The sequence below is a fragment of the Penaeus vannamei genome, chromosome 12, assembly GCF_042767895.1.
Source record: "Penaeus vannamei isolate JL-2024 chromosome 12, ASM4276789v1, whole genome shotgun sequence".
Classification (NCBI taxonomy): domain Eukaryota; kingdom Metazoa; phylum Arthropoda; class Malacostraca; order Decapoda; family Penaeidae; genus Penaeus; species Penaeus vannamei.
Window position 1 is genome coordinate 10,542,404 of NC_091560.1, and position 22,500 is coordinate 10,564,903.

General features: G+C 45.1%; 4 protein-coding genes across 5 annotated transcripts in view; 3 read left to right on the forward strand and 1 right to left on the reverse strand.

The window, feature by feature from the left end:
- Nucleotides 1–279: 279 nt before the first annotated feature.
- On the reverse strand, nucleotides 280–4,427 carry LOC138863585 (uncharacterized). Its single transcript, XM_070127856.1, has 2 exons — nucleotides 4,153–4,427; nucleotides 280–1,352 (listed from the first exon to the last, which is right to left on the reverse strand). Exons 1-2 carry the CDS (start codon nucleotides 4,398–4,400, stop codon nucleotides 1,100–1,102), a joined length of 501 nt encoding a protein of 166 aa, XP_069983957.1. The 5' UTR covers nucleotides 4,401–4,427; the 3' UTR covers nucleotides 280–1,099.
- Nucleotides 4,428–5,404: 977 nt separating this feature from the next.
- LOC138863466 (uncharacterized) lies at nucleotides 5,405–11,178 on the forward strand. Its single transcript, XM_070127618.1, has 11 exons — nucleotides 5,405–5,491; nucleotides 5,761–6,001; nucleotides 6,188–6,284; nucleotides 6,427–6,725; nucleotides 6,981–7,094; nucleotides 8,146–8,250; nucleotides 9,114–9,204; nucleotides 9,660–9,763; nucleotides 10,028–10,272; nucleotides 10,667–10,811; nucleotides 11,038–11,178. Exons 1-11 carry the CDS (start codon nucleotides 5,406–5,408, stop codon nucleotides 11,176–11,178), a joined length of 1,668 nt encoding a protein of 555 aa, XP_069983719.1. The 5' UTR covers nucleotide 5,405.
- Nucleotides 11,179–11,243: 65 nt separating this feature from the next.
- Nucleotides 11,244–18,879, forward strand: LOC138863467 (dynein axonemal heavy chain 10-like). Its single transcript, XM_070127619.1, has 14 exons — nucleotides 11,244–11,261; nucleotides 11,780–11,954; nucleotides 12,209–12,414; nucleotides 12,507–12,661; nucleotides 12,930–13,035; nucleotides 13,257–13,486; nucleotides 14,343–14,507; nucleotides 15,529–15,637; nucleotides 16,099–16,190; nucleotides 16,738–16,905; nucleotides 17,624–17,747; nucleotides 18,019–18,177; nucleotides 18,528–18,764; nucleotides 18,868–18,879. Exons 1-14 carry the CDS (start codon nucleotides 11,244–11,246, stop codon nucleotides 18,877–18,879), a joined length of 1,956 nt encoding a protein of 651 aa, XP_069983720.1.
- A 34-nt stretch (nucleotides 18,880–18,913) lies between these two features.
- LOC113816833 (uncharacterized) overlaps nucleotides 18,914–22,500 on the forward strand; it is a 40,036-nt gene continuing 36,449 nt past the window's right edge. The window contains exons 1-12 of one of the 2 annotated variants that reach the window (XM_070127852.1): nucleotides 18,914–19,095; nucleotides 19,226–19,463; nucleotides 19,585–19,745; nucleotides 19,899–20,023; nucleotides 20,141–20,312; nucleotides 20,488–20,721; nucleotides 20,875–21,116; nucleotides 21,226–21,325; nucleotides 21,431–21,556; nucleotides 21,676–21,839; nucleotides 21,986–22,077; nucleotides 22,405–22,500. The exon at nucleotides 22,405–22,500 is cut by the window's right edge and continues 33 nt beyond it. In XM_070127852.1, the coding sequence (XP_069983953.1) occupies nucleotides 19,051–19,095; nucleotides 19,226–19,463; nucleotides 19,585–19,745; nucleotides 19,899–20,023; nucleotides 20,141–20,312; nucleotides 20,488–20,721; nucleotides 20,875–21,116; nucleotides 21,226–21,325; nucleotides 21,431–21,556; nucleotides 21,676–21,839; nucleotides 21,986–22,077; nucleotides 22,405–22,500 (1,795 nt within the window). In that variant the 5' untranslated portion in view covers nucleotides 18,914–19,050. The remainder of the gene's footprint in view (nucleotides 19,096–19,225; nucleotides 19,464–19,584; nucleotides 19,746–19,898; nucleotides 20,024–20,140; nucleotides 20,313–20,487; nucleotides 20,722–20,874; nucleotides 21,117–21,225; nucleotides 21,326–21,430; nucleotides 21,557–21,675; nucleotides 21,840–21,985; nucleotides 22,078–22,404) is intronic. The other variant, XM_070127851.1, reaches the window with a different exon arrangement.

A 22,500-nucleotide genomic window follows, 5' to 3' on the forward strand; every position in this document is an offset into this window, starting at 1 on the left:
CCACCATGTCTTCCACTTCCTCTGACGACAACGCCAGCGAGGAGGAGGAGGAGAGGGAGGAGAAAGAAGGAGAGGAGGACGGAGAGAAGGAGGAGGAGCCCCAGGTGGAGGAGGAGGAAGAGGAGGAAGAGGTGGATGAGCCTAGGGCGTGGTGGGTACTTCAGCGCGTGTGGATTCTCCTGGGATTCCCAAAGCCCGTGAAGGTGCCTCTGCTCCAGTGGCCTCAGGGAGCCCCCGAGGACGACCACCTCGCGCCCCTCTTGGAGTGAGTGCCTGGGAAGTGGGTGTACCGTGGGCGTGGATAGTGGAAGTAGGCGGGGAAAGCGGGAGTGGGCATACGTGAATGTTCTTTACGCATGTATCTTAACTATGTATATGCATGTGTGGCCAACATACGAGTCCCCCCATATGTCTGAAATTTACACTCTGAATACGCTTATGTGCGCACAGCTGTTATCTGATTCCCGACGCAGATTCCTGGACAAGGGCGAGGAAGGAAGCTGCCTCGTATTCTGGTCGCCCGACGAGGAAAGGGAGACGAAGGAGGAGGAGCAGCAGAAGGCGAGGAAGGTGTCTGTGGATGAGGAGTGTGGGAAGCACTGGGACGCCGATAGACCCACCGCTATTGGCACAGGTGGGAAGGCTGCACGCACATTCACTGCTTTTTTCGTCTTTTCTTTCTTTTCTGCCAGTCTCCGTCTATGTTTGTTTGTCCTATGTATTTTTTTCATACTTTTCTCTTTCAGTCTTTATATTGGTCTATTTGATTCCCTAGTGCCATGGTATATATATATTTTTTTTTTTTCACTCGAAATACCACTTTTCGTTCCATGCTGATCGTAGCCACTACTTTCTCGTGGAAATTCGACGCGGGCGAGGAGGACGAGCCCGAGGACGACGTCAGCCCGGACTGCAAGATCGAGGTGAGGCAACAGATGCTCTGTGTCTTCGTCAATGTGAATTTTTTGTTGATAAAGAAGTGGGAGATAAACATGATCGTGATATATTCTCTTCTTTTCTAGAATACATAAAATATTTAATGGAAACTGAACAAAAATAGATAATTAAAAAGTAACGACGATATTTTTTTCTCTTATTTTCATTGCAGACCTACGCCACCCACTTCGCGTCCACCCAAACAGTGTTCCACGTCCGAGCCGGCGCTGCGCCCGCGGCCATGGGCGTGAGCATGGTTCAGGTGAAGAAGGCCAAGAACGGCCTCGTGCCCTTCATGAACGACAACAACGAAGCCGTCGACCAGATGCCGTATTATGTCCACCTCACATACATCCCCCGCGACACACACAAGGGACTGCACTCCATGTTCCACCAGGTCAGGCCGACTCTTGGCGCTGCGGAGATACAGTAGCTTGTAGTAAAGCCACGAATGACAATGATAATGATAGTAGTAGTAGTAGTAGTAGTACCGTTATCATTATCATCATCATCATTATTATTATTATTATTATTATTATTATCATTATTAGATCATGTTTTGTATTATTGTCGTTGTTGTAGCTGTGCTTATGTTTTTATTCTTAGCGTTGCTATAATTATTAGTGTTACCATTATTATCATCGCTATTGTATGTTGTTATCGTTATGATTATGAACATTGATTATTGCTATTTTCATTATTATTATCAGCATTTATCTCTATTTATTTACCTATTTATTGGCAAATGGGTTTCTCACCAGGCAGATGTATGTCGCCAGAATTAAGTAAAAGTAAAAGAATTGCTAACATTGATTTGTGATATCAGGAAAGAGAAAAACTGGCAACTCGATCCGGGTTCTTGAATGAAATCTTAAGGCGTTTTAAGCAGGGAAAGTTCTTGTGTGTGTTTTTTTTTAATCATACTGCCTTCAACACCACTTTAAAAGCGTTTTAAGCAGGGGACCGCTTGAGCAAGAATTCTTGCCGATAAGCCAAGAACTGTACCGTTCCCTGCTTAAAACGCAGGCAAGCCCTGTTCAGTGATGCCAGACTTGTGGAAGTGTCTCTATAAAGTACAAATCATAACAGTCCTTGGGGAACATAGGAATGTCAAAATAACACACAACATACACATACTTAGGTTTTAAAAGCAATAATCAAGTATTCCCACCAACAATCTCGGAGAGTGCTAACTTATGCATAAGTTGAAGGAGTTTATTTCATTGCCGGTTGGTAACAGTTTGAGCGCGCAGCTGGCAAGCTAGCGTGGTAAAATGGCAGAGAAGTAAATAAATCTACCCTAACATCTTAACAAAGCCCAATATTTTCTCCTATATTCATATAAAGTGCCTCTAAAACAGGGACACACTCTGATGCGTTATCAAAACAAATGAACATCACAATTAAAACATAGGCCTACCCATTCCCATATAACCGATTTTATGAAGTTAAATATAACAAGTCATCGAATACACTATCAACAGAAGAATGTTGTTAGAATTTCTCAGACTTTTTTCACTTGAAATGTTTTCTATTTCATAGACTAGTTGATAAATTCCCGATTTAGAGTGACGAGGAATTTTAGTAAGAGATTTATTGTTACTCTTATAAGCAAAAATCTTTTCATTCCCATAATCTCCATTATCCCTTTTCGTTTTCAGTTAATTTCATTTTTTTGTAATATGATTTTATGGAAATTACAAAATCAGAAACCGTGAAAAATTTTACTCTGATAAAATTTTAAGCGTAGTTCTTAGCCAACGCCCGCATTCGAAGGATGGTGACCAGTACGGTACGGGAACAACGCTATTGCCATGGTGACGATACAGTGTACACCGCTTGACTTAACAAGCGCAAGTCTAGCCATCTACGGAGGTCGCTTGAGGAAGCAAGCGAAATTCTTGAGTTAGCAAGAAAAAGTCTTGAGATTTTAGGCAAGAACTTTCCCTGCTTAAAACGCCTTAAGATCTGGTGTATATCAAGAATGATGACAGAGGATTATAAGTATATTTGAAGCAGGTGAAAATAGGTTAATATAGATCTGTGGTACATGGAACGTAATTTACAACAGTGGCATATCGAGTTGAATGTGATAGTTTATTCCTAGTAGATCATTAAAACTAGTTAAGAGTGGTTGTTAAGGATGGGTCACACGAGTGTATTTAAAGAGCATATGAGAAGTAATTATCGTGCCTTGTTTTTCCTTTGAATATTGTTCAATAATGTATGCTTAGCCTATTCATGCAAAAAACAAAAAAAGCGAAGAGACCCTCTGGTATCCCCAAAAATCCCATAGCAACGCCCTTAGAAACGAAGATCCAAAGCTCGGCGGTCTTCGGCAATCCCCGGTTGTGACGTCATTCACAGAAACAGGGAGAATCTTGTTGAATAGCGTGATATACACAGTGCACCGCGAGTCGAGGATATCTCGGAATTGTTTCAAGCTATTAAAGTTTGTATTAAAGGATGCGGCGGCGTCGTGTAGCAATTCATTGTTCCCATTCATGTCACCAGCTATTTGAATGACCAAAAGACCGCGACAGAGCAAGGAAGTGGACACGTTTTGTGCATGCCAAGCGGAGCAACTTTCAGCCTGTGCCAACCAGCGTACTTTGCCTGAAACACTTCGAGCCCGATTGCTTTGCGAACAGAATGGCTTACGGCATGGGTTTAACAAAACGGTAGGTCATTTCCAATTTAAATTTGTCAAAATCACAACAGCGCAAAATATACTCTGAAAGAGCGCTTTTGCTTGGCGGCGTAGCAAACATATATTTCCGTGGGTACGACACAGTGTGCCGAGTGTATTGCAAGTGTGCATGCAATCTTCACTGCACTGCATCATAGGCCTCCTACTAGTTCATCTAAATAATAGCTGGCAAAAACTGCCAGACAGGCCTATCATCTGGCACATGTAAACAAAACAGGAATAGGAACGTGCACTTTTTTACTTTCTCGAGAACGCTATCATCAGCTGATGTCTGATCCAGCATGGATTGATGTACATGGCGATGTACAGTTGTATTACTACACAGAGGTAGGGCAGGTACACCCCAAAAAGCACAACACAAATAAATACCGATACCCCTCCACTCCCGAATGGATGTAGGCCTGCGCCACGGGTGCAGACAGGAGATAGCTCAGCCTGCAGAAATTTTGTACCATACAGAAGCGGGATCACACGTTCGTTCTATAAAAAGTAATTTAGAAAATTACCTTTCATTCAATCTCTTCGGGTCTCGACGCCACTCCATGTCTGGCTGGTTTGGCACAACTTCCACGACATCCACAGCGTCGGGCTCGTGCATGTACGGTCCAACAACCATTAACCCTTGATATTCCTCTTCCAACTCTTCGAAGACATAGGCACCCTCTGAAGAAGTTGCACCAATGTCCTCGTCGGAATAACCCGATGAAACTTCACTGATTTCAATGCCGCTGTAGTCTTGTAGTGAGTCCGCCATGTATTGAATGCAGAGAATGTTGTGATCGTGTTCTGAAATTGACGTCACACATCCGGGTTCCGGATTTTCGCGGGAAAATATAACTTGACTTCGGAAAATCGAAATAAATCAATTTTAGGGAATTATTTTCAGATTTCCTCTTTTACTCATATTAGAGAGATGGTTTGCGAGCTAATTCTCCATTTTTAAAAATTTCAGTTGTTACTTCACAAAAGCCCTTTAATTAAGGATAAGTGAGGGTATATCATTAGCATATCTTAGCAAAAATGAAGGTAGGGTATGATTATGGTCTAGGGTAAATGAAGGTAGATTATGAGTGCATTTGAAGTCAATTAACGGTATATTATGAGTATGTCTTCTGGTAAATAAGAGTAGATTATAAGTTTATATCAAGACAATGAGGATAGACTAGATATATGTTGGGGAAAACGAAGGTATTTGAAGGTAAATGAGGGTACATTATGAAAACCTTTAGGTTAAATAAGCTTATATTATGAGAGGATTTTACGGTAAGGATAGATTATGAATCTAGTTTAAGGTAAATGAGGGTGCAATATGAGTATATATATTTTAGGGTAAACGATAACAGATTATGAGTGATAGATTATGTTTTAGGGCATTGGTTATGAATATAATTCAGATCAAATTATGCATATATTTTACAGTAAATCTAAAGGTGCATCTATATTTGCATCTACATTATGGGGAAAAAATAATATATATAGAGGTAAATAACATTATATTATGAGTATATTTTAAGGTGAGTGTGAATGGATTATGAGTTTACTTTAGGGTAAATCGCGGGGAGATTATCATTATATTTTGGGATTGATGATGATTAAGAAAATATTTATGATAACGAGGGGTAAAATAAATAGACCTTTGGAGCAGACTAGGCTTAATATAATAAGTTATTGTGGGGTTTTGTGTAGACTAAGAGTAAGTAAACTAAAAATAACGGCGTCTTTTGAGAGCCTTCTGGCTTATATATTCATCTTATTTTCCATGAAGTTGTACCTGCCGCTGTGTGAACGCCTGGGCAGAAGCGACCGCACTGCCTACCTGTCGTCCCTCGCGCATAATTTCTCCAGGTGAGATCTTTCTCCATGAGAACCTTATTATTATACGTTCCACACATCTACCTTCAAATTATTTATTTCCGTCAGCATTAGAAGCGCCATGCTTTTTTGTTTCATCCTGTATGGCGATACTTTGTATTTTTTATATAGTTTCTGAATACCCTTGTGTCTCGATTCTCTTTTTATCCTTGGTGTCTCCTGCTCGTCTCCTCCACGCCTCATGCTCGTCCTCTTTTCCTTCCATCTCTTCTCTCCTTCTGTCCCGTTCACCGCGCCACCAGGCTGAGCGCCCTGCGAGAGCCCGAGCCACCGCTCGACTACGACTCTGACGACGACGACGAGGGTGGCAAGAAGTCGTCGGCGGCGCGGGCGGGGACGGCGCGCGACGCGGGCGAAGAGGGCGAGGAGGAGGTCGAGGGCGGCGCCGCGTCGGGAGGCGAGGAGGAGCAACCGCGGAGGCACAAGAGTCCTCGGAGACTCGTCCTCAACAACGTCCAGCGCCTCTACGACAAGTACTCGCAGGTGAGGAGGCTACGCTGGGATCTTGTAAGATTATTGGATAAAAATCCCTGAAGATTCATTGATCGTTATTTTGATGAAATGATGACGATTGGCATAATTTCCAGAAAATCGCATCGGCCGCTGTATTGAGGCAGTCATCCCTTCAGTTGATATTTTCAGTAAGCCAAGAATTCTCTCTCCTTTCAGCCCGTCGTCGGCACGAGCCTCGGGGATCTCCGCCAGACCTGGATCGCCAGATTCATGGAGCTCTCGGGCCAGCTGGCTCACGTCCGCGCGCACCCTCGTGAGTTGTAGTAGTTGTAGTCGTCACAGGCGTTAAGATAATTGTATTTTAGTATACTGTATTTCGCTTAAGATTTATACCACTCTACCTAACGGTATTCGAGAGTATTTCTATAAGCAATTAAACAAACTGTGCAACGCAGTGGTGTGCGAGGCCGAGGAGGCAGGCGAAGTGGCTGTGGGCGACGGAGAGGCGGGCGGCGAGGACGCGGGCGGCGAGGGCGCAACACCCAGCGAGGGCCCGGCGAGTGAGGGCGTGGAAGCCAAGGGCTCGAGAAAGGGCAGCGCCAAAGAGGTTGCCGTGAGCAAGAGCACGAGCAAAGAGACCGCGGAGGCCGAAGAAAAGGAGAACCTGCGAGTGGCGGTGAAGAAGTCGTCGGAGCTCCACGGCAGCATCAGCGACTGCTACCGCTCCCTCTTCTACCTCGAGAAGTTCTTCCATGTAAGATGGGCGTCTTGGCTTCCGCGCTTGCCTCGAAACCTTTTGCTCGCTCTGGACTGTTCTACATCATTTATAGATGCATATATATAGATAGATAGACATACACATACATACACACACACATAGATAAATATGTGTGTGTATACGTATGAATGTGAATATGTGTATATATATGTGTGTGTGTGTGTGTGTGTGTATTTATGTGTTTTAATGACAATCACGGTTATTATTCAACCCTGGCGTGGCCTCCTGCAGATCGTGAGCGAGGGCAACCTGGAGACGCTGTCGGGCCACGCGGCGGCGCTGCTGGAGATCCTGGAGATCGTGTGGCGCGTGGGGCGGCGGGACGGGATCAGCTGCCGAGTACAGGTGTGCGCAGGCCGTGACATGGGCACATCATAAACTTACTTATATGTTTATATTTTTCTCATGTGTTTAATATGCCTCTTTATCTTACAGAGAGGGAGAGGGAGGGTGGGAGAGTATGAAAGAGAGAGAAAAAAGAAAGAAGGAAGGAAAGAGAGCGAGAGAATAGAACAGAAACAGGATCTGAATTGTAACTTTAAATTTATTTGAGATAATACAGTTTAGATTATGCCTGAATTTAGTTCTGGTGAGCCTTTAGTGTTATTGATAAAAATTAAATTGATAAAAATTAAATTCATATTAAGATTTTAAAGATACATTAAAACAACGACGCTAATTCTTACCTGGTTTCACCTGTATCCAAATTAGATTTTACAAAAAGCATTCCGAAATAGAGCAAAACTGGAACATGTTAGTTTTACTGTTTAAATAGAACAGATTTGTTCCATCCTTGAATGCTTCTTCAAATACAGCACTTGCATATGTGTAATTGCACGTACCTTTCCTAAACATCCTCCACCATATTAGTATCATGTCAGCAGATTGTCTCATACAGGTCATGATAGGAAAAAGTAAAAAGATCTTTGTTCATGTCCATTTTTTCTGTACACATCGGCTGCATGAATAGATAATTGATGATATACATACAAGCATACACATATAAACACACAAAATATACATACATACCTAAAAACACATACATAAAAGCTTTCATTTACTCATCTTGATAATGACATCTTTCATGTACTAATCTTAATAATAACATCTTGCATTTACTCATCTTAATAATAACACCTTTCATTTACTAATCTTGATAATAACATCTTTCATTAATTAATCTTAATAATAACCTTTCATTTAGTAATCTTAATAATAATATCTTTCACTAACTAATCTTAATAATAACATCTTTCATTTACTAATCTCAATAATAACATCTTTCATTTACTAATCTTAATAATAACATGTTTCATTCACTCTTCTATTTACCTTGCAAGTATGTGTGCTATGCGTGTGTGTAATGCAATAATCCCGATTAAATCTGTCTCCCCAGCAAATCCTGGAATCGGCCGTGCAGAGTCTGGTCAACCTCGTTACCAAAGAGCTTCGCCCGGTTAACCTTCTGCCGTCGGGGATGCGCGAACAACTTCCCTTCCTTGTGAGTTGTGTGTTGTTTGGAACACTTAATGGCCTTTATTGCGGTTGCTTGATCGATGTGTGTGGGATGTGTTTGCTTTTGTTATCGCTGTTGTTGTTATCGTTATTACTATTTTCATTGTTGTTGTTGTTGTTGTTGCTGTTGTTGTTGTCGTTGTTGTTGTTGTTTTGACGTTGTCGTTATATAATTATCTGTATTGTCATTTTCTAATTATTGTTATTGTTATTCACATTATTAAGATTAGTAGTAGTATCGGTAATAGTAGTAATAGTAGTAGCAGTAGTAGCAGTAGTAGTAGTATTATCACCATTGTAATCGTATTATTATGATTAGTAGTCATAGTAGTAGTAGCAGAAGTAATAGTAGCAGTAACGGTAGCAATAGTATCTTCACATCATTATTATAATGATAATCATAATTATTATTATCATTATCATCGTTGTTGTTGTTAAATACATTGTTATCATTCTAATTATTGTTATTGTCATTATTATTATTATTATCATCATCATCATCATCATCATCATTATTATTATTATTATTATTATTATTATTATTATTATCATTAGTAGTAGTTATCAATGATATTATCAATAATATTACTATTATTATTATCATTATTGATAATATTATCAATATGATAATAATAATAATTTCTATAATTATTATTAATAGCATCATTATTGGTATTGTTATCATTACCACTATAATCATTATCAATTTTATCCTCATCATTATCATTATTATTATTATTTTATTACTCTCACAATCATCAGTTTCATCATTAATATTATTATCATTTTCTTCCTCCTCCTCCCCCTCCTCCTCCGCTTGCTTCCGCTGCTCCTCTCCCTCCGCCTCAGGAGTCCCAGTCGCGGGTGAGGAGGGCGCTGCAGGTGGTGGGCGAGTGGGAGGATGCAACGGCGAAGTGCGCTGACTCTGTGCTGCATTCGGGTAAGGGATCGAACTTCCAATGTTCTGAAGGAAATATATGAGAGAATGAATGCAGGATGAGTGCATTTTTTTCGTGTTTTAGACTTGCACTAGCGATTTGATTCTCGGTTCACAGACGCACCCAAACAGACGTCGGGAAATGTGTTTGTAAATTAGATAGAAGAGCGAATGATGGAACGAAAACCAAGATCGAGAAATCTAAAAGTCTAAAAATTATGTAGGTATCGCGGGTTTGTCGGAGGTTTGAGAAAGGGATCGCAAGTGAAAAAAGTATTTAATCCACCACATATAAAAGCATGGTCAAATCTTCCTTCTTATTTATCATCACGAATACCTCGTCTGTATGTGCTCAGACGCTCAAAAGAAAACTTTCACGTCTAAATAACAAGTTTAAGGCGAATTCGAATATGCCTCTTTAAAACTCCGTTCCTTCCCCCCCCCCCCCCTCGTGTCAGCCAAGCGTCAGCGCGACGGACGTCAGGACTTCGACCCCAGAAAAGTCCTCGGCACGATCGCCAGCCTCAAATCGGTCTGCGAAGACCTCGAGGACATCATGAAGGTTAGTCGTTCATCGGGAAGCGTTGTGAAACAGTTTTCTCTGTAGGTGAATAAAGTAAGATGTACAAGTGAAAGCATCATCAGGAATCTTCCACTCAATTTTTATTATCAATTTATTCATAGATTCACAGTGTATGGTAGGCCAGTGAAGACCACTTTTTCATCTTGCACATTTCTACTTAATTACGTTTTTAACATCCTCTTTGCCCGAGCATTTCATAAACCAGACGAGATTTAACGGCCGTCGCTGCCCCTCCTCCCGCAGGTGCTCCTAGAGGCGCAGGTGGGGTCCTCCGGCGAGTGGTCGGCCCTGATCCGCGTACAGGATCCCGAACAGCTCAAGACCATTACGGCGCAGGTCCTACGAGTCCTCACGGCCTACGACTTCAACATCTTCTCCAGCAGGAACCACGACCGCTGGATCAGGCAGAAGGACGACTTCCAGATCGCCGTGCAGAAGTGGGAGCAGGCCGTCGTCGCCGCCATCCACGAGAGCTTCAAGGACAGGATGTAGGCAGAGTGAAGGACGGGGGAAGGGGCGAGGTAGGGGAGGGAGGGGGAGGGGGGACGATGGAGAGTGCAGAGGATAGGATAACGAGAGTTGGATAGAGGTACGGGTTAGAATGGAGAGGGTAGTGCTTGGGATGGAGAAGAATGGGGGTAGGATGGGGTCAGGGGCAGAATGGAAATGATAAAAGGTAGGATGGTGGCGTAGATGGTAGGATGGGAAAGAATGTACGGTTGTGGAATAGGAGAGAAGTGCAAAGAGTATGATTAACTTCGTTTTATCTTGTCCTAACTTGATCTGATTATTTCTATAGAATATTAAAATTGGAAACTTTTTTTAACAAAAATGGGCTAAACATGACGTTTCAAAAGCCGCTAAAGTCCTCCTTTTGGCCAGGACGTCCGAGCTGGTGACGGCTGTGGCGGGTGTGTTGGCCAAGCAGCCCTGCAGGACTTGCTTCAGGCAACTTCTCATCTCTCGCCTTCCCGACCTGCTCTCGGCCTTCGCGGCTGAGGTCAAGGGCATCAGGGCGGACTTCCAGGTGTGCTTGCAATCATTTCTCATTGGCTTTTAGGCGACATTTTAGCAAAGATGCGAATACAGTGATGGATGTTGCTCCCATAAATTATAATGCACGTATTTATAATTACGTTTCCGGGATCTTAAAGTAAACAGAACGAACACCTTAGTACATTATGGAAAAGACGTGCAAAATATATATTTTTTGAGTATTGAAAACCCAGTCCTGACCATTTCTCCACCAACAGGCGCAGCAGAAGATCGAACGGCCGGGCACACAGGCGCCGCTCTCGGGCCGCGTGCGCTGGATGACCAGCTACCTGACGAAGCGGCTGGCGGCGTGGACCACGCTCAAGCAGCTCTACTCGCAGTACCAGGTGACGTGCTAAGCTCTTCGTCTCGACTGAGTGAAAGTTGTCGTTTGTAAGGCCGAGCGCTGAGGGCTCGAAAATCTATGTGGTTCACCAGCAATGTTTGTTTATGATTTAACGAATATAATCAGTATGTGCGTCCTGTGTGTCTATATTGTTATCAGTATCATTATATTCATAAGTGTGTGTGTGCGTATGTATGTATATATATATATATATATATATATATATATATATATATATATATATATATATATATATATATATATATATATATATATATATATATATATATATATATATATATATATATATGTATATATATATATATATATATGTATATATATATATATATGTATATATGTATATATATATATATATATATGTATGTATGTATGTATGTATGTATGTATGCATGTATGTATAGATAGATAGATAGATAGATATGCATATATATATATAAACACATATTTATCTATATACACATAATTTTCTGTGTGTGCATTCATTTACTTATTAATTTGATAATCTATACAGTACATTGTTGCTACTCGAGATATCTTCTTCCTTTTGTCTAGCACATATTGTTTAGGTCTAAATCTGACCCTCCCGTTCTTAGGGATCCGGCGCGGGTGGAGAGCTGTGGGTGGAGGTGGGTGCGGAGGTGGAGGAGGTGCAGAAGGAGGTGGAGCAAGCACGGGAGAACATGGTGCTGCAGTGGAGCGAGAGAGTGACGCAAAAAATTCCGAAATTGCTGGTGACACCCGTTCTTACGCGCGACCCTGGCCATGAAGGTGAGAAATTCTGCTCCCTGTTTGTTCCTTGCTAATTGAAGTTTCTTGCAAAACAGCCTCTCTTCTTCCTCCTTTGTGCTCAGTGCAGAAGAAACATCTCTTGAACGCGGTAGTGCAATTCGAGTTAGATTTTAGTTCGAGTTTTTTCTTTGACAATTTATCAGTGCCATTGTAAAGAACTGGACTGATCTTCCTGCTTGCATGTCTGACTCAAGGAAAGTGTTGCAAATGTAAATAATGACACCTAAACACAGGCGTCGGAGGGTGGAAGGTGCAGTTGCCAGGCGAGTTGCAGTGGGTGGTGTGGGAGGCGGGGCAGCTGCAGCAGGCCGGAATCCGCCCGCCCCAGCTGGCCGCCCATCTCACGCTCCACTACCAGACGCTCCAGACGGCGGCCATGGGACTCCACCTCACGCTCAAGGACTACCACGCGGTTCTCGACCAGCTCAGCCCCGTGCAGGTGATCGCTTCGGTTCAAATGCTGCAAAATTAAATGCGATGATTAATTTGTGCGAATCCGTGTCTGATATCGTGCTCTGCCCATTCTTTCAGCGGGAACTTTTGCGTGCTGAGTTGGCGGGCGCTGACCGGGTGCTTGCAGCGGGCCAGCGGGTTGTCACGTGGTCGCCGGCGGCCCTCACGCACTTCAGCACCTGCTGCAGGGGCGTCGTGGAGCACGTCAGGTCGATCGCCACCAGGCTCATCGGGTGAGAAGGCTTCGCGCCGCGCCGTTCCGCGTCTCGGGTTTGACCGAAGCTTCGTTGAAGGGCTCAGTTACTCTTATTATTCGAATGAATGAACAGCATATCTGCTACTAAAGTGTAATTCGCTTCGGAGGGATTTGCATTGGAATTCCTATACAGGGATGTCTATAATATATCAATATATATATGCACACACATGCCTTTATAAATATACGTGTGTGTGTGTGTGAGATCGAAAGATTATAAACTTACGAAGTGGTCTCGCCAACAGCATAACACAACGGCTCGAGGACTTGCTGGATGACCTAGTAAACACGTGTCTGCTGGAGGTGGCCTTTGACCCGGAACACGCGCCGCTCCACCCACCTTCCCTGCATGTATGTATCGCTGATTTCGAAGGGAAAAGAGGCCCATTAGTCCTACTCTTCCCCTTCGCCTTTGTATAGTAGTTATATAATTTCTGATTAATGTAGAGATGAAAAAAGAATAATGATGATATATATATTCGTATAAACAGACCGCACATATTTACTAAAAATACCCAGCTGTACATACTATGCATGAGAGTGAGTGTTGTACGCCCCCCCCCCCTGTACAGGAGCTGCTGGAGGAGTGCAGTCAGCGGCGGGAGGAGGAGGTGAAGAAGCTGAAGGAGACCTACGAGACGCTGGTGAGGACTCTGAGCTCGGCTGGACTCCTGGTGGCCGGGGCGGAGGACGGCGCCCCTGAGAGCCTCGCCGCCCACATCCGCGCCGCACCCGAACTCAGGGTCCGGCTGGCGCCCTTCCTCGCCCACTGGAGGGGGAACGTGCAGGAGGCCATTACCATGTGCGGTCTGCTCGTTTTGCTCTCTCTCTCTCTCTCTCTCTCTCTCTCTCTCTCTCTCTCTCTCTCTCTCTCTCTCTCTCTCTCTCTCTCTCTCTCTCTCTCTCTCTCTCTCTCTCTCTCTCTCTCTCCCTCTCTCTCTCTCTCCCTCTCTCTCTCTCTCTCTCTCTCTCTGTTATTATTATTAGTATTAGTATTAGTATTATTATCACTATGAACATCATCATTCTTATTGTTTTTAATGATAATAATAATATATTATTATTATTATTTTCGTTATCATTATTATTATTATTATCATTACCTCTGCCAAGGAGGTTACGTTTTTTTGATTGCGTTGGTTAGATTGTTGATTAGTTGTTTAGCAGGATAACTCAAAAAGTTATGAATATATTTTTATGAATTTTTTACCCGAGATTTGTCTGCCAAACTTAGATGTCATTAAATCTTGGTGTTATCCGATTCGCAATCCTGATCCAAAGGGTTCATTAGCATTGCGAGATAAGGAAACACAGATGTCACCTGTGTATTTATGAATATTTTTTTATTGCATCAGTAACCTTATTGCCTTGGAGGAGGTATGCGCTCTCTTTGCTTCTAGTTATCAACATCGCCATCATCATCATCATTATATTGTCATTACTGTTGTTGTTATTATCATTATTGTTATTATTAATATCATTATTATTTTATCATTATGTTTATTATTATCATCATTATATCACCTTTATTATTATTGTTGTAATCATTATTATCATTATTGTTATGTTTATTAATGGCAGTAGTAGTAGTAGTAGAAATAATCCTAATTCAAAAGCAGACACGCCCTCCTTGACCTCCTCTTCCCCGCCTCCTTCAGGATGCTCCTGAACAGCGTGCACGGCTTCGAGAAGTGGCTGAAGGGCGACAGCGTCGTGTTCGGGGTAGAGTGCGCCCTCACGCCCACCTGCTCCCTCACGCTGTCCCCGCCCGCGCGCTCCCTGTCCTGCACCCTCGCCGGCGCCCTCGGACACACCGTGCGCACGTGAGTAGAGGGAGGGGGGGCGGGGTGAGAGGGAGAAGGGGGAAATAGAGAAAGTGTGTGTGTAAGAGAGAGAGAAAGAGAGCGAGAGAGTGAGAGAGAGAAAGAGAGCGAGAGAGTGAGAGAGAGAAAGAGAGCGAGAGAGTGAGAGAGAGAAAGAGAGCGAGAGAGTGAGAGAGAGAAAGAGGGAGAAAATTATATGTCTGTGTGTGTGTGTTGGCGTGTCTGTGTTTACACACACACACAGATAGATAGATGGATAGATGTGTAAATAGGTAGATAGATAGACATATAGATAATTTGATAGATATATAGATAGATAAATATAAATATAGATAGATAAGTATGTATATATAGATAAATAGATTGATAGAAAGATGTAGGGATATAGAGACAGACAGACAGACAAATAAAAAATTGATAAATAGATAGATAGATAGGTAGACAGACAGAGTGGGAGAAGGGGAAAGAGAGAAAAAGAGAGAATCAATGAAGGTATGATCTAAGCGATCCTATTTTTAAATCCAACTTTATTTGCCGTTTCACCCTTTCCCTTCCCCATGTCCACTCCCCTCCCTCACCTTCCTCCCACACTCACCCTTTCCCATTCTCCCTCGAATCCACTCCTCCTCTTCGCCCCTTTCCATGCCTTGTGCCATTGTCTCCACTCTCGTCTCCTCGCCTTCCTCCTATCCTCACTTTCCCCCTCCCTTTGCCTCCTCCCTTTGCCTCCTCCTTCCCATTCCCAACCTCTCGCCCTCACCCCTCACCCTCCCCTTCCTCCCGTCCTCACCCTTCCCCCTCCACTGCTTCCCACCCTCATCCTCCTCATCCTCCCGCCCACACCCCTCCCCCTCCCAACTCTCCCATTCCCCTTGTCTTCCACCTTCACCCTTCCCCCTCCCCCGCCCTCCCACCCCCACCCTTCCCATTCCCCTTGTCTTCCACTCTCACTCACTCCCACCCTTGCCATCCCCCTCCCTCCCACCTCACCCCTTATCCTCTGTCCCCTTTCCCCCTGCAGTGCCATGATGTTCCGGCACTGGATGGAGCTGGACGACGGGACGGCACTGCTCAACCCGGCCCCCACGGCTGACGACGACACACTGGCCGCCTCCACCTTCTACAGCCAGGTGAGAAAGGGGTTCTCTCTCTGGTCCCGTGAGTGGCGTCGCTGGGATCTTGGTCGTTAGGTGGGGGTGGGTATGATTTGTGGGTCAAATGTGGTAGATTGGTGTTTTATTTCGAGGAAGGAGGGAGGGGCTATAGGTATTGGGAAGTGTATCGTTTGTATGAAAAATGTTATAGCTTGTATAATTATTCTCATTTACTGCGCATCATCATTACTGCTACTACCGTGAACTGCTACTACCACTACTGCTGCTGCTTTTACTATCTCTACTAAAGTACTTATTATCATTATCATTATTATCATCATCATCATTGATGTATTATGTTAATAACTATATTAGTGGCTGTGGTGATGATGAAATTGATGAGATTGATATTGATCATAGGCTATAAAGATGAAAATGCTCATTATGATAATGACCGAAATAATTATCATGAACACCACCACGACACTCCCTCTCAGGTGTCGACGGACCCCCGCCTCCACGACGCCATCGACAGCATCCAGAGCACCTTCGCCTCCGTCATCAAGGAGCTCGACAAAGAACTGCAAGGGTGAGGAAGTAGATCAGTGAAGAAAACTGAGTCTAGTTGTTTGTCTTATGTGTGTTATTTGTTTATTTGTATTATATGTTTTTGTTTTTTTTTGTCTTTTTTATTTTGTCTTTCTGTCTGTCTGTATATCTGTGTCTTTGTCTCACTCTGCTATCTTTATCTCTCTCTCTCTCTTTCTCTTTCTTTCTTTCTTTCTTTCTTTCTTTCTTTCTTTCTTTCTTTCTTTCTTTCTTTCTTTCTTTCTTTCTTTCTTTCTTTCTTTCTCTCTCTCTCTCTCTCTCTCTCTCTCTCTCTCTCTCTCTCTCTCTCTCTCTCCCTCTCTCTCTCTCTCTCTCTCTCTCTCTCTCTCTCTCTCTCTCTCTCTCTCTCTCTCCTTTTGTACTTCTGTGTAAATTTGTCTGTTGTTCACTGGATGTAATAAGTTTATCAAATAAAAAATCTCTCTCCCTCCCTACTTCCCTCCATCCCTTTCTGTCTCCATGATTCCCTCCCTTCCTCTCTCCATCATTCCCTCCCTCCTTCTAAGAGTTTTCCCTCCCCTCTTCAGCTGGTACTCGTACGAGCACGTGTGGCGACGCGACAAGTCCTCGACGGTGACCAGGTTCTGCGCCCGCGGCCCCTCCGTCAAGCAGTACGACGACAAACTGCGCTTCTACACCCACTTGGCCTCGGAACTCTCGCAGGCGCCGCAGCAGGTCACCCACGGCTGCGTCAGGTATTGGTGATTCGTTTCACAGATTTTGTTATAAGTATGGCTTATGTCTTCGTTAACTCATGTCGGTATTACGGGGTTAAGAAGGGAGTGGATAGAGATAGATGGTTATTCTTGATTGTTTTCTTTTTTACTTTTCTCAAGATGTATGGTGTGTACTGAAGGCTAAAGATGCAATAGCACATATATAGATCAACCGTCTATGAATGTTATTGTATATCAGAAGCAAAGATTTCTTGTAAATACAATTTAAGCCTACAGGTAATATGCCATCACTTAGAAGATATCAAATTGATTGTCCTTTAATGATAGCATGATGATGACGATAATTTTAACAACAATGATCATCGTGCGAAAAAAAAACATTACTATCATTTCCTAATTATCTCAATTACCTCCGCCAAAGATTATTAACTGCGCCGACTTTAATTTCTATGGATCATTAGCAGAAGTACGGAGAACGACTACGATGATGAAGCATTGTATGTAGATTGGCCATGGCCTTGAAACCCACTGACTTGGCTTTGGTGGTGATCTGGAGCCTTGTACGAAATTTCAAAATATAATATAATGAATTATTACATACATTAAGTAAAGTAGATATGTTTTAAAATTCGTTCATATAGGTTTTAACACTATAAGGGCTTCCTAGTTATGAATAAAGTGTTATGTAATGTTATATATTTTTCATCACACTTGATCTTTATTTAACCTCCCTCAGTTTGGACGTAAGGAAACTAGTGGGCCAAGTGGTGGGTCACACCAGTGAGTGGGTCAAGCTCTTAGGAACAGGACTCATGAAGGAGGCGAAATCACGCCTGCAACACGTACTGCACAAGGTCACGGTAGGTCCTATAGCCGTAGCCATATGCATGAACGACGGTGACAATCTCTATAACGAAGTAGTCTGGCTTGTTCCATACACGTAAAGATCAATCATAATTATTTTTTTCATCTCTGCGGTATCACTGTTTATTGTCTTCGTATATAAATGAGAAATTACATCTAGCTCTTTACTCCTCACTTCCATTTGAACTGATGATGCTAAATAACCAATTCCCGAAACGAACAGGACGCAACCAGATGTCCATTGCCCTTCCTCTTTCCCTCCTGCAGACGGTCAACAAGGACCTCCAAACAGCTCCCGAGGATCTGGTTGCTCTGACGGTAGTGATGCGGGCCGTGGGGCGTGTCAGCCAGGACCACGCCCACCTGCACACGGCGCTCCTGGACGTGCGCCAGATGTTCCACACTCTGCAGGTCTACGGCATCGTGGTGAGTCTCTTGCGTGGGGCGTGTGTAATGTGCATGAAGGGAGTGTCAGGTGTGCATGATCCTGTGTCTTCTGAGGAGGACTAAGTTCTTGTCGAGTTCAGGGAAATTAAGCGGAAATTTGATTTAGATTTCTGTACATGTAGAAGAAAAGTTTAGCAAATTGCTCATCAGGTGAATAAAGAGAGACTCTGATTACGATCTCGGTTTTACTAGATGAAGTACACACATACAATCACAAAGACACAAACACATACACACACATACGCGAGAGAGAGAGAGATGAATAACATTAAAGAAAGACAGTATGAAGCTTATTGTCGCGCGTAAATATGTACGTGTTTACTTCTTAGGTCCCGCGGGAGGACCATGAGCAGCTGGAGGAGACGTCGGCGCGCCTGGACGTGCTCCACCACACGGCGACCTCCGTCCAGAAGAACATCGAACCCGTCCAGAAGTTCTTCCTGGCCAACACGCAGAAGAAGGTGGCCGATTTCAGCGCTGTCGTGCAAACGTTTTGTGAGAGGTTCGAGTCCCAGGGACCGGGCGCCGTCGGGGAGGACCTGGACAAGGGCGTGGCGCTCCTGAAGGCAAGTCGGTTGGAGAGTTTGCTGGAAACGGCAACGTTGTTTTAGCTTCCAAATGTAATGGTTAACGCTACCAAGTCAGTATTTGTGAATTTTCTCGTCTCAGAGCTACGACTGAGTGAAATTAGATTTATGCCCGGGCAGTTTATCAGGCAGGTCTTCCCTCCTGTAGGAATACACCGAAGAGGTTTCTCAACTGCTGGATGAGCGTCGCATCCTGGACGAGGAGGAGGACGTCTTTGACCTGGCGGCGACGCAGTACCCGGGCCTCGACAGCGCTATCCACGTCATGGACCAGATGAGGGACGTCTTCAATGTCTACAAACAGCTCAGGGTACGCGGCATGTGTGTGTGTGATCATTAATTAAAATGTAGTAGCGTGCCATTGCGTGTTTGTATGGGTAGAGAGTGTGTTACCTAAGGAAAAGCCTGATCTGTGTTTCCTTGGCCGCGGCCGCGCTCAGACCATCGAGACCACCTGGCGCACGATGCGTTGGGCGACCGCCAAGCTGGACGAACTCAAGACTCAAGTGGAGGAGGTGCGGGAGGCGCTGTTGGCATGCTCGGGGGCGCAGGAGACCGAGGTCGGACGCTCCCTCCTGCAGCGCCTGAGCGACCACACCACCAGCCTGGAAGTGACGGCGGCGCTCAGGCAGCCGGCGGTGCAGCCGCGCCACTGGCAGCACCTAGTCACTGTCGCAGGTTGGGGAGCGCGAATCTCATGGACCTCGTCGTGTCTTTTTCAGAAGTGATAATAGTTTATAATTCTCCTCACGTTCGTTAAGCTTCCTTTCCATCGGGATAACTATGCAATTCGCCACAGGGTGCGCCGGCGGCTGGGCCTCAGCGTCAGGGCTGGGCGGCGTGAGCGTGTGGGACGTCCTGGAACTCCGGCTGTCACGCCACCCGCTACTCGTCGCCTCCACCGTCGCTGCCGCCGTCAGGGAGAGCCTCCTCAGCAACCAGATGAGGGAGATCACCAGGGTAGTGTATCAAGCAAGATTTTTCGTAGACTTCTAATGGCTTGAAAAGTTAGCAATGGAAGTCTTCATCTTGACTGCCTATTTTTATTTAGCTATGAAGATCTAGAGTTAGTGAAGAGAAATATATAATCAATAAAAAATACCTTCCTCGCAGTTTTGGCAGCGTGCAAGGCTGTGCGTCCTGACCACCACCTCGGTTTGGCGGGTGGAAGGTCTCGAGGACCAGCTGGCAACCCTCCAGCACCACAATCTCGCCCTCAAGACGCTCAGAGCTACCAAGTGAGTAAAGGATGGAAGGATGTTGGCGGTCAAAAGATTTTGTTTTCATTCTTCATCGTTACTTCTTTCTTCTTTTTCTTCATCTTTTCGTATTATCACTTTCCATTTTTCTTTTAGGTACTGCAAGCCTTTCGAGGAAGAAGCGAGACGTCTGGCCAAGACTCTGGTAGCGGTGGGCGACTTGCTAGAGGTGTGGCAGGCGGCCCAAGCTGACATCTCTCTCCTGCTGTCAGCCGCCGTCAGCAGCCTGATCGAGGGATCTTCTAACCTACGAGTTAAACACAGACAGGTAAAACGAAGGTGAAAAGGAAAACCAATGAAAGAGAAATAAATATTTAAGTACGAGTGGATTAGTAAAGATAAAGATGAGATAGCTTAATAAATAGATCTTCAAACACTTGTCATACAGCCCGACACGAAAGAACATTTTTAACCTATCCCGGACACTCCTCGCTCGCTCACAGCTCCTCGAGAGGACGGAGCGCCGCTCCTTCGTGCTGGAGCTGGCAGCGAATCCCTCGTACGTGGAAGAGGTGTCGGGCCTCCACGTCCTCGCCCGACGCCTCATCGCTGAGCTCGCCGACGCCCTTGCAAGACCTCGAAGGCAGTGCCCCCGCCTGTACTTCCTGACGGACCTCGAAGTGATGGCTCTCATGGCCCAGCCCTCGCCGGACGCCCTCGACGTCGTGATCGCCAAGGTCAGTCTTCCCTGAAGGAGTGGTGCTTCCAAGAGCCCGAAAGTATCCTCGGAGTCCTTGTTAGGTACATCTTTTCTGGCTCCGCTTCATTATTGTAGCCTGGTAACCTATACCTGCAACTTACTATCTAACGGCTTCGCTTATGCCTTCCAGCTGTTTAACCACGTGGCTGCGGTAAGGCACGCGGACGAAGCCGTGACGGGCCTGGTGAGCGCCGAAGGAGAGCAGCTAAGCCTCCCTGAGCCGGTCGCTCTTGTCGAGGACGTGAAGCGCGGCGGGGAAGCGGGCGTGAATGTAGGCGTGGGCGTGCAACAGGTGGTGGAGGCATCTCGCGAGGCCATGAAGAGCGCTGTTCACAAAGCCATCGAAGAATTAGGGAAAGAGACTAAGTTGCAGTGAGTTGTCATTTCTTTAATTTTCTTCTCTGCAATATTATCAGACATCGCAACCTTATACATAGCGAGTCAATTATTTATCGTCGTTTATTCATCATCCCTGCCACAGACGCGCGATGCTGCAGGAGACGCCCACGGCGGCGACGACTGTGGCGTGGCGGGTGTGGTGGGCAGCCAGCGTCGACCTCGCTTTGCACGCCCGTGCCAAGGTTAGTTTGCGTGAACGATACTGAAGCCAGGTGTTTTACCAATGGAGAATTATATATAGAGAAGGATAGCAAGTGTTATCCTGGTGCTAACACCCTCCACTACAGGGGGACCGTCAAGCAGTGAGACAGACGCTCAGCGTGATCACGGACGACATCGCCGTCGTCCTGGCCGCCATGGGGCGGGGCCACGCCGCATCGCAGGAGCACGACGGCCCCAAAGACGAGCAGGAGGTGAGTGCTAATGAAAGAAACTTGGACGCACACACATGCACACTCATTTAACTAATTATCTTATTTGTTCAGAACATTGTTTGCATCACCCACTAAAAATAGCTAACTCTCTCGCCCAGGAGGAGGCAATGCCCCTGAGTTCGGCAAGGACGCCGGCATCTGTTTGTTCTCAAGGCACCAGCAGGAAGGGCTCCCTGCCGCCCCTGCCCCCGCCCCGCATCCTGCCTCTGCTGATGGCCACTCTGCACGCGCGCGACGTCGTGGCAACTCTCGTTCGCAACAAGTGAGTCAAAACAGATAGGCCGTAGACGTTCGTTAAGTCTGATATACATTGCATTCCGTCTCATGTTATATGTAACCTGATTTGTTATTTTGTGAAGCTGAAACCACAGTAATCCCGGGCTAATGATGATCCTGTTCCCTCCTCAGCACAAGCACCTCCCGGAGCTTTACTTGGTTGGCTCAGCCCCGGTACACGTGGCAGCCCCAGCACGAGCTCCTCCAGCTGCGCGCCGCACATCGTGAGTGGCCGTGAGGGGGTGATTGGGAAGGAGGGAGAGGAAGGGGCGGATAAAGGAAGGGAAGAAAGATAGGAAGAAAAAGAAGAATTGCGTGAATGGAAAAAGGAAAGAGGGGCGGAGGAAAAGAGAATGGAAGAAGGGGGATGATGCAAGGGATATAAGAAAGAGGAGAGAGAGAGAGAGAGAAAGAGAGAGAGAGGCAGGCAGTGAGCACTCAACTATGCCTCGTCAGAAATATCATTTGTATGGCAAGAAGACCCTACCCTAGTTCTTGTGAGGGCTATTATTTTTCATAGATCTGAGAGCACCTTCCCCTGTCCCTCGCAGGTGCCCTCGACTACGGCTACGAGTACAGCGGCTGCGGCCCGGCAGACTACGTGCTGACGCCGCCCACGGAACGCTGCTTGCTGGCGCTCTTCACCG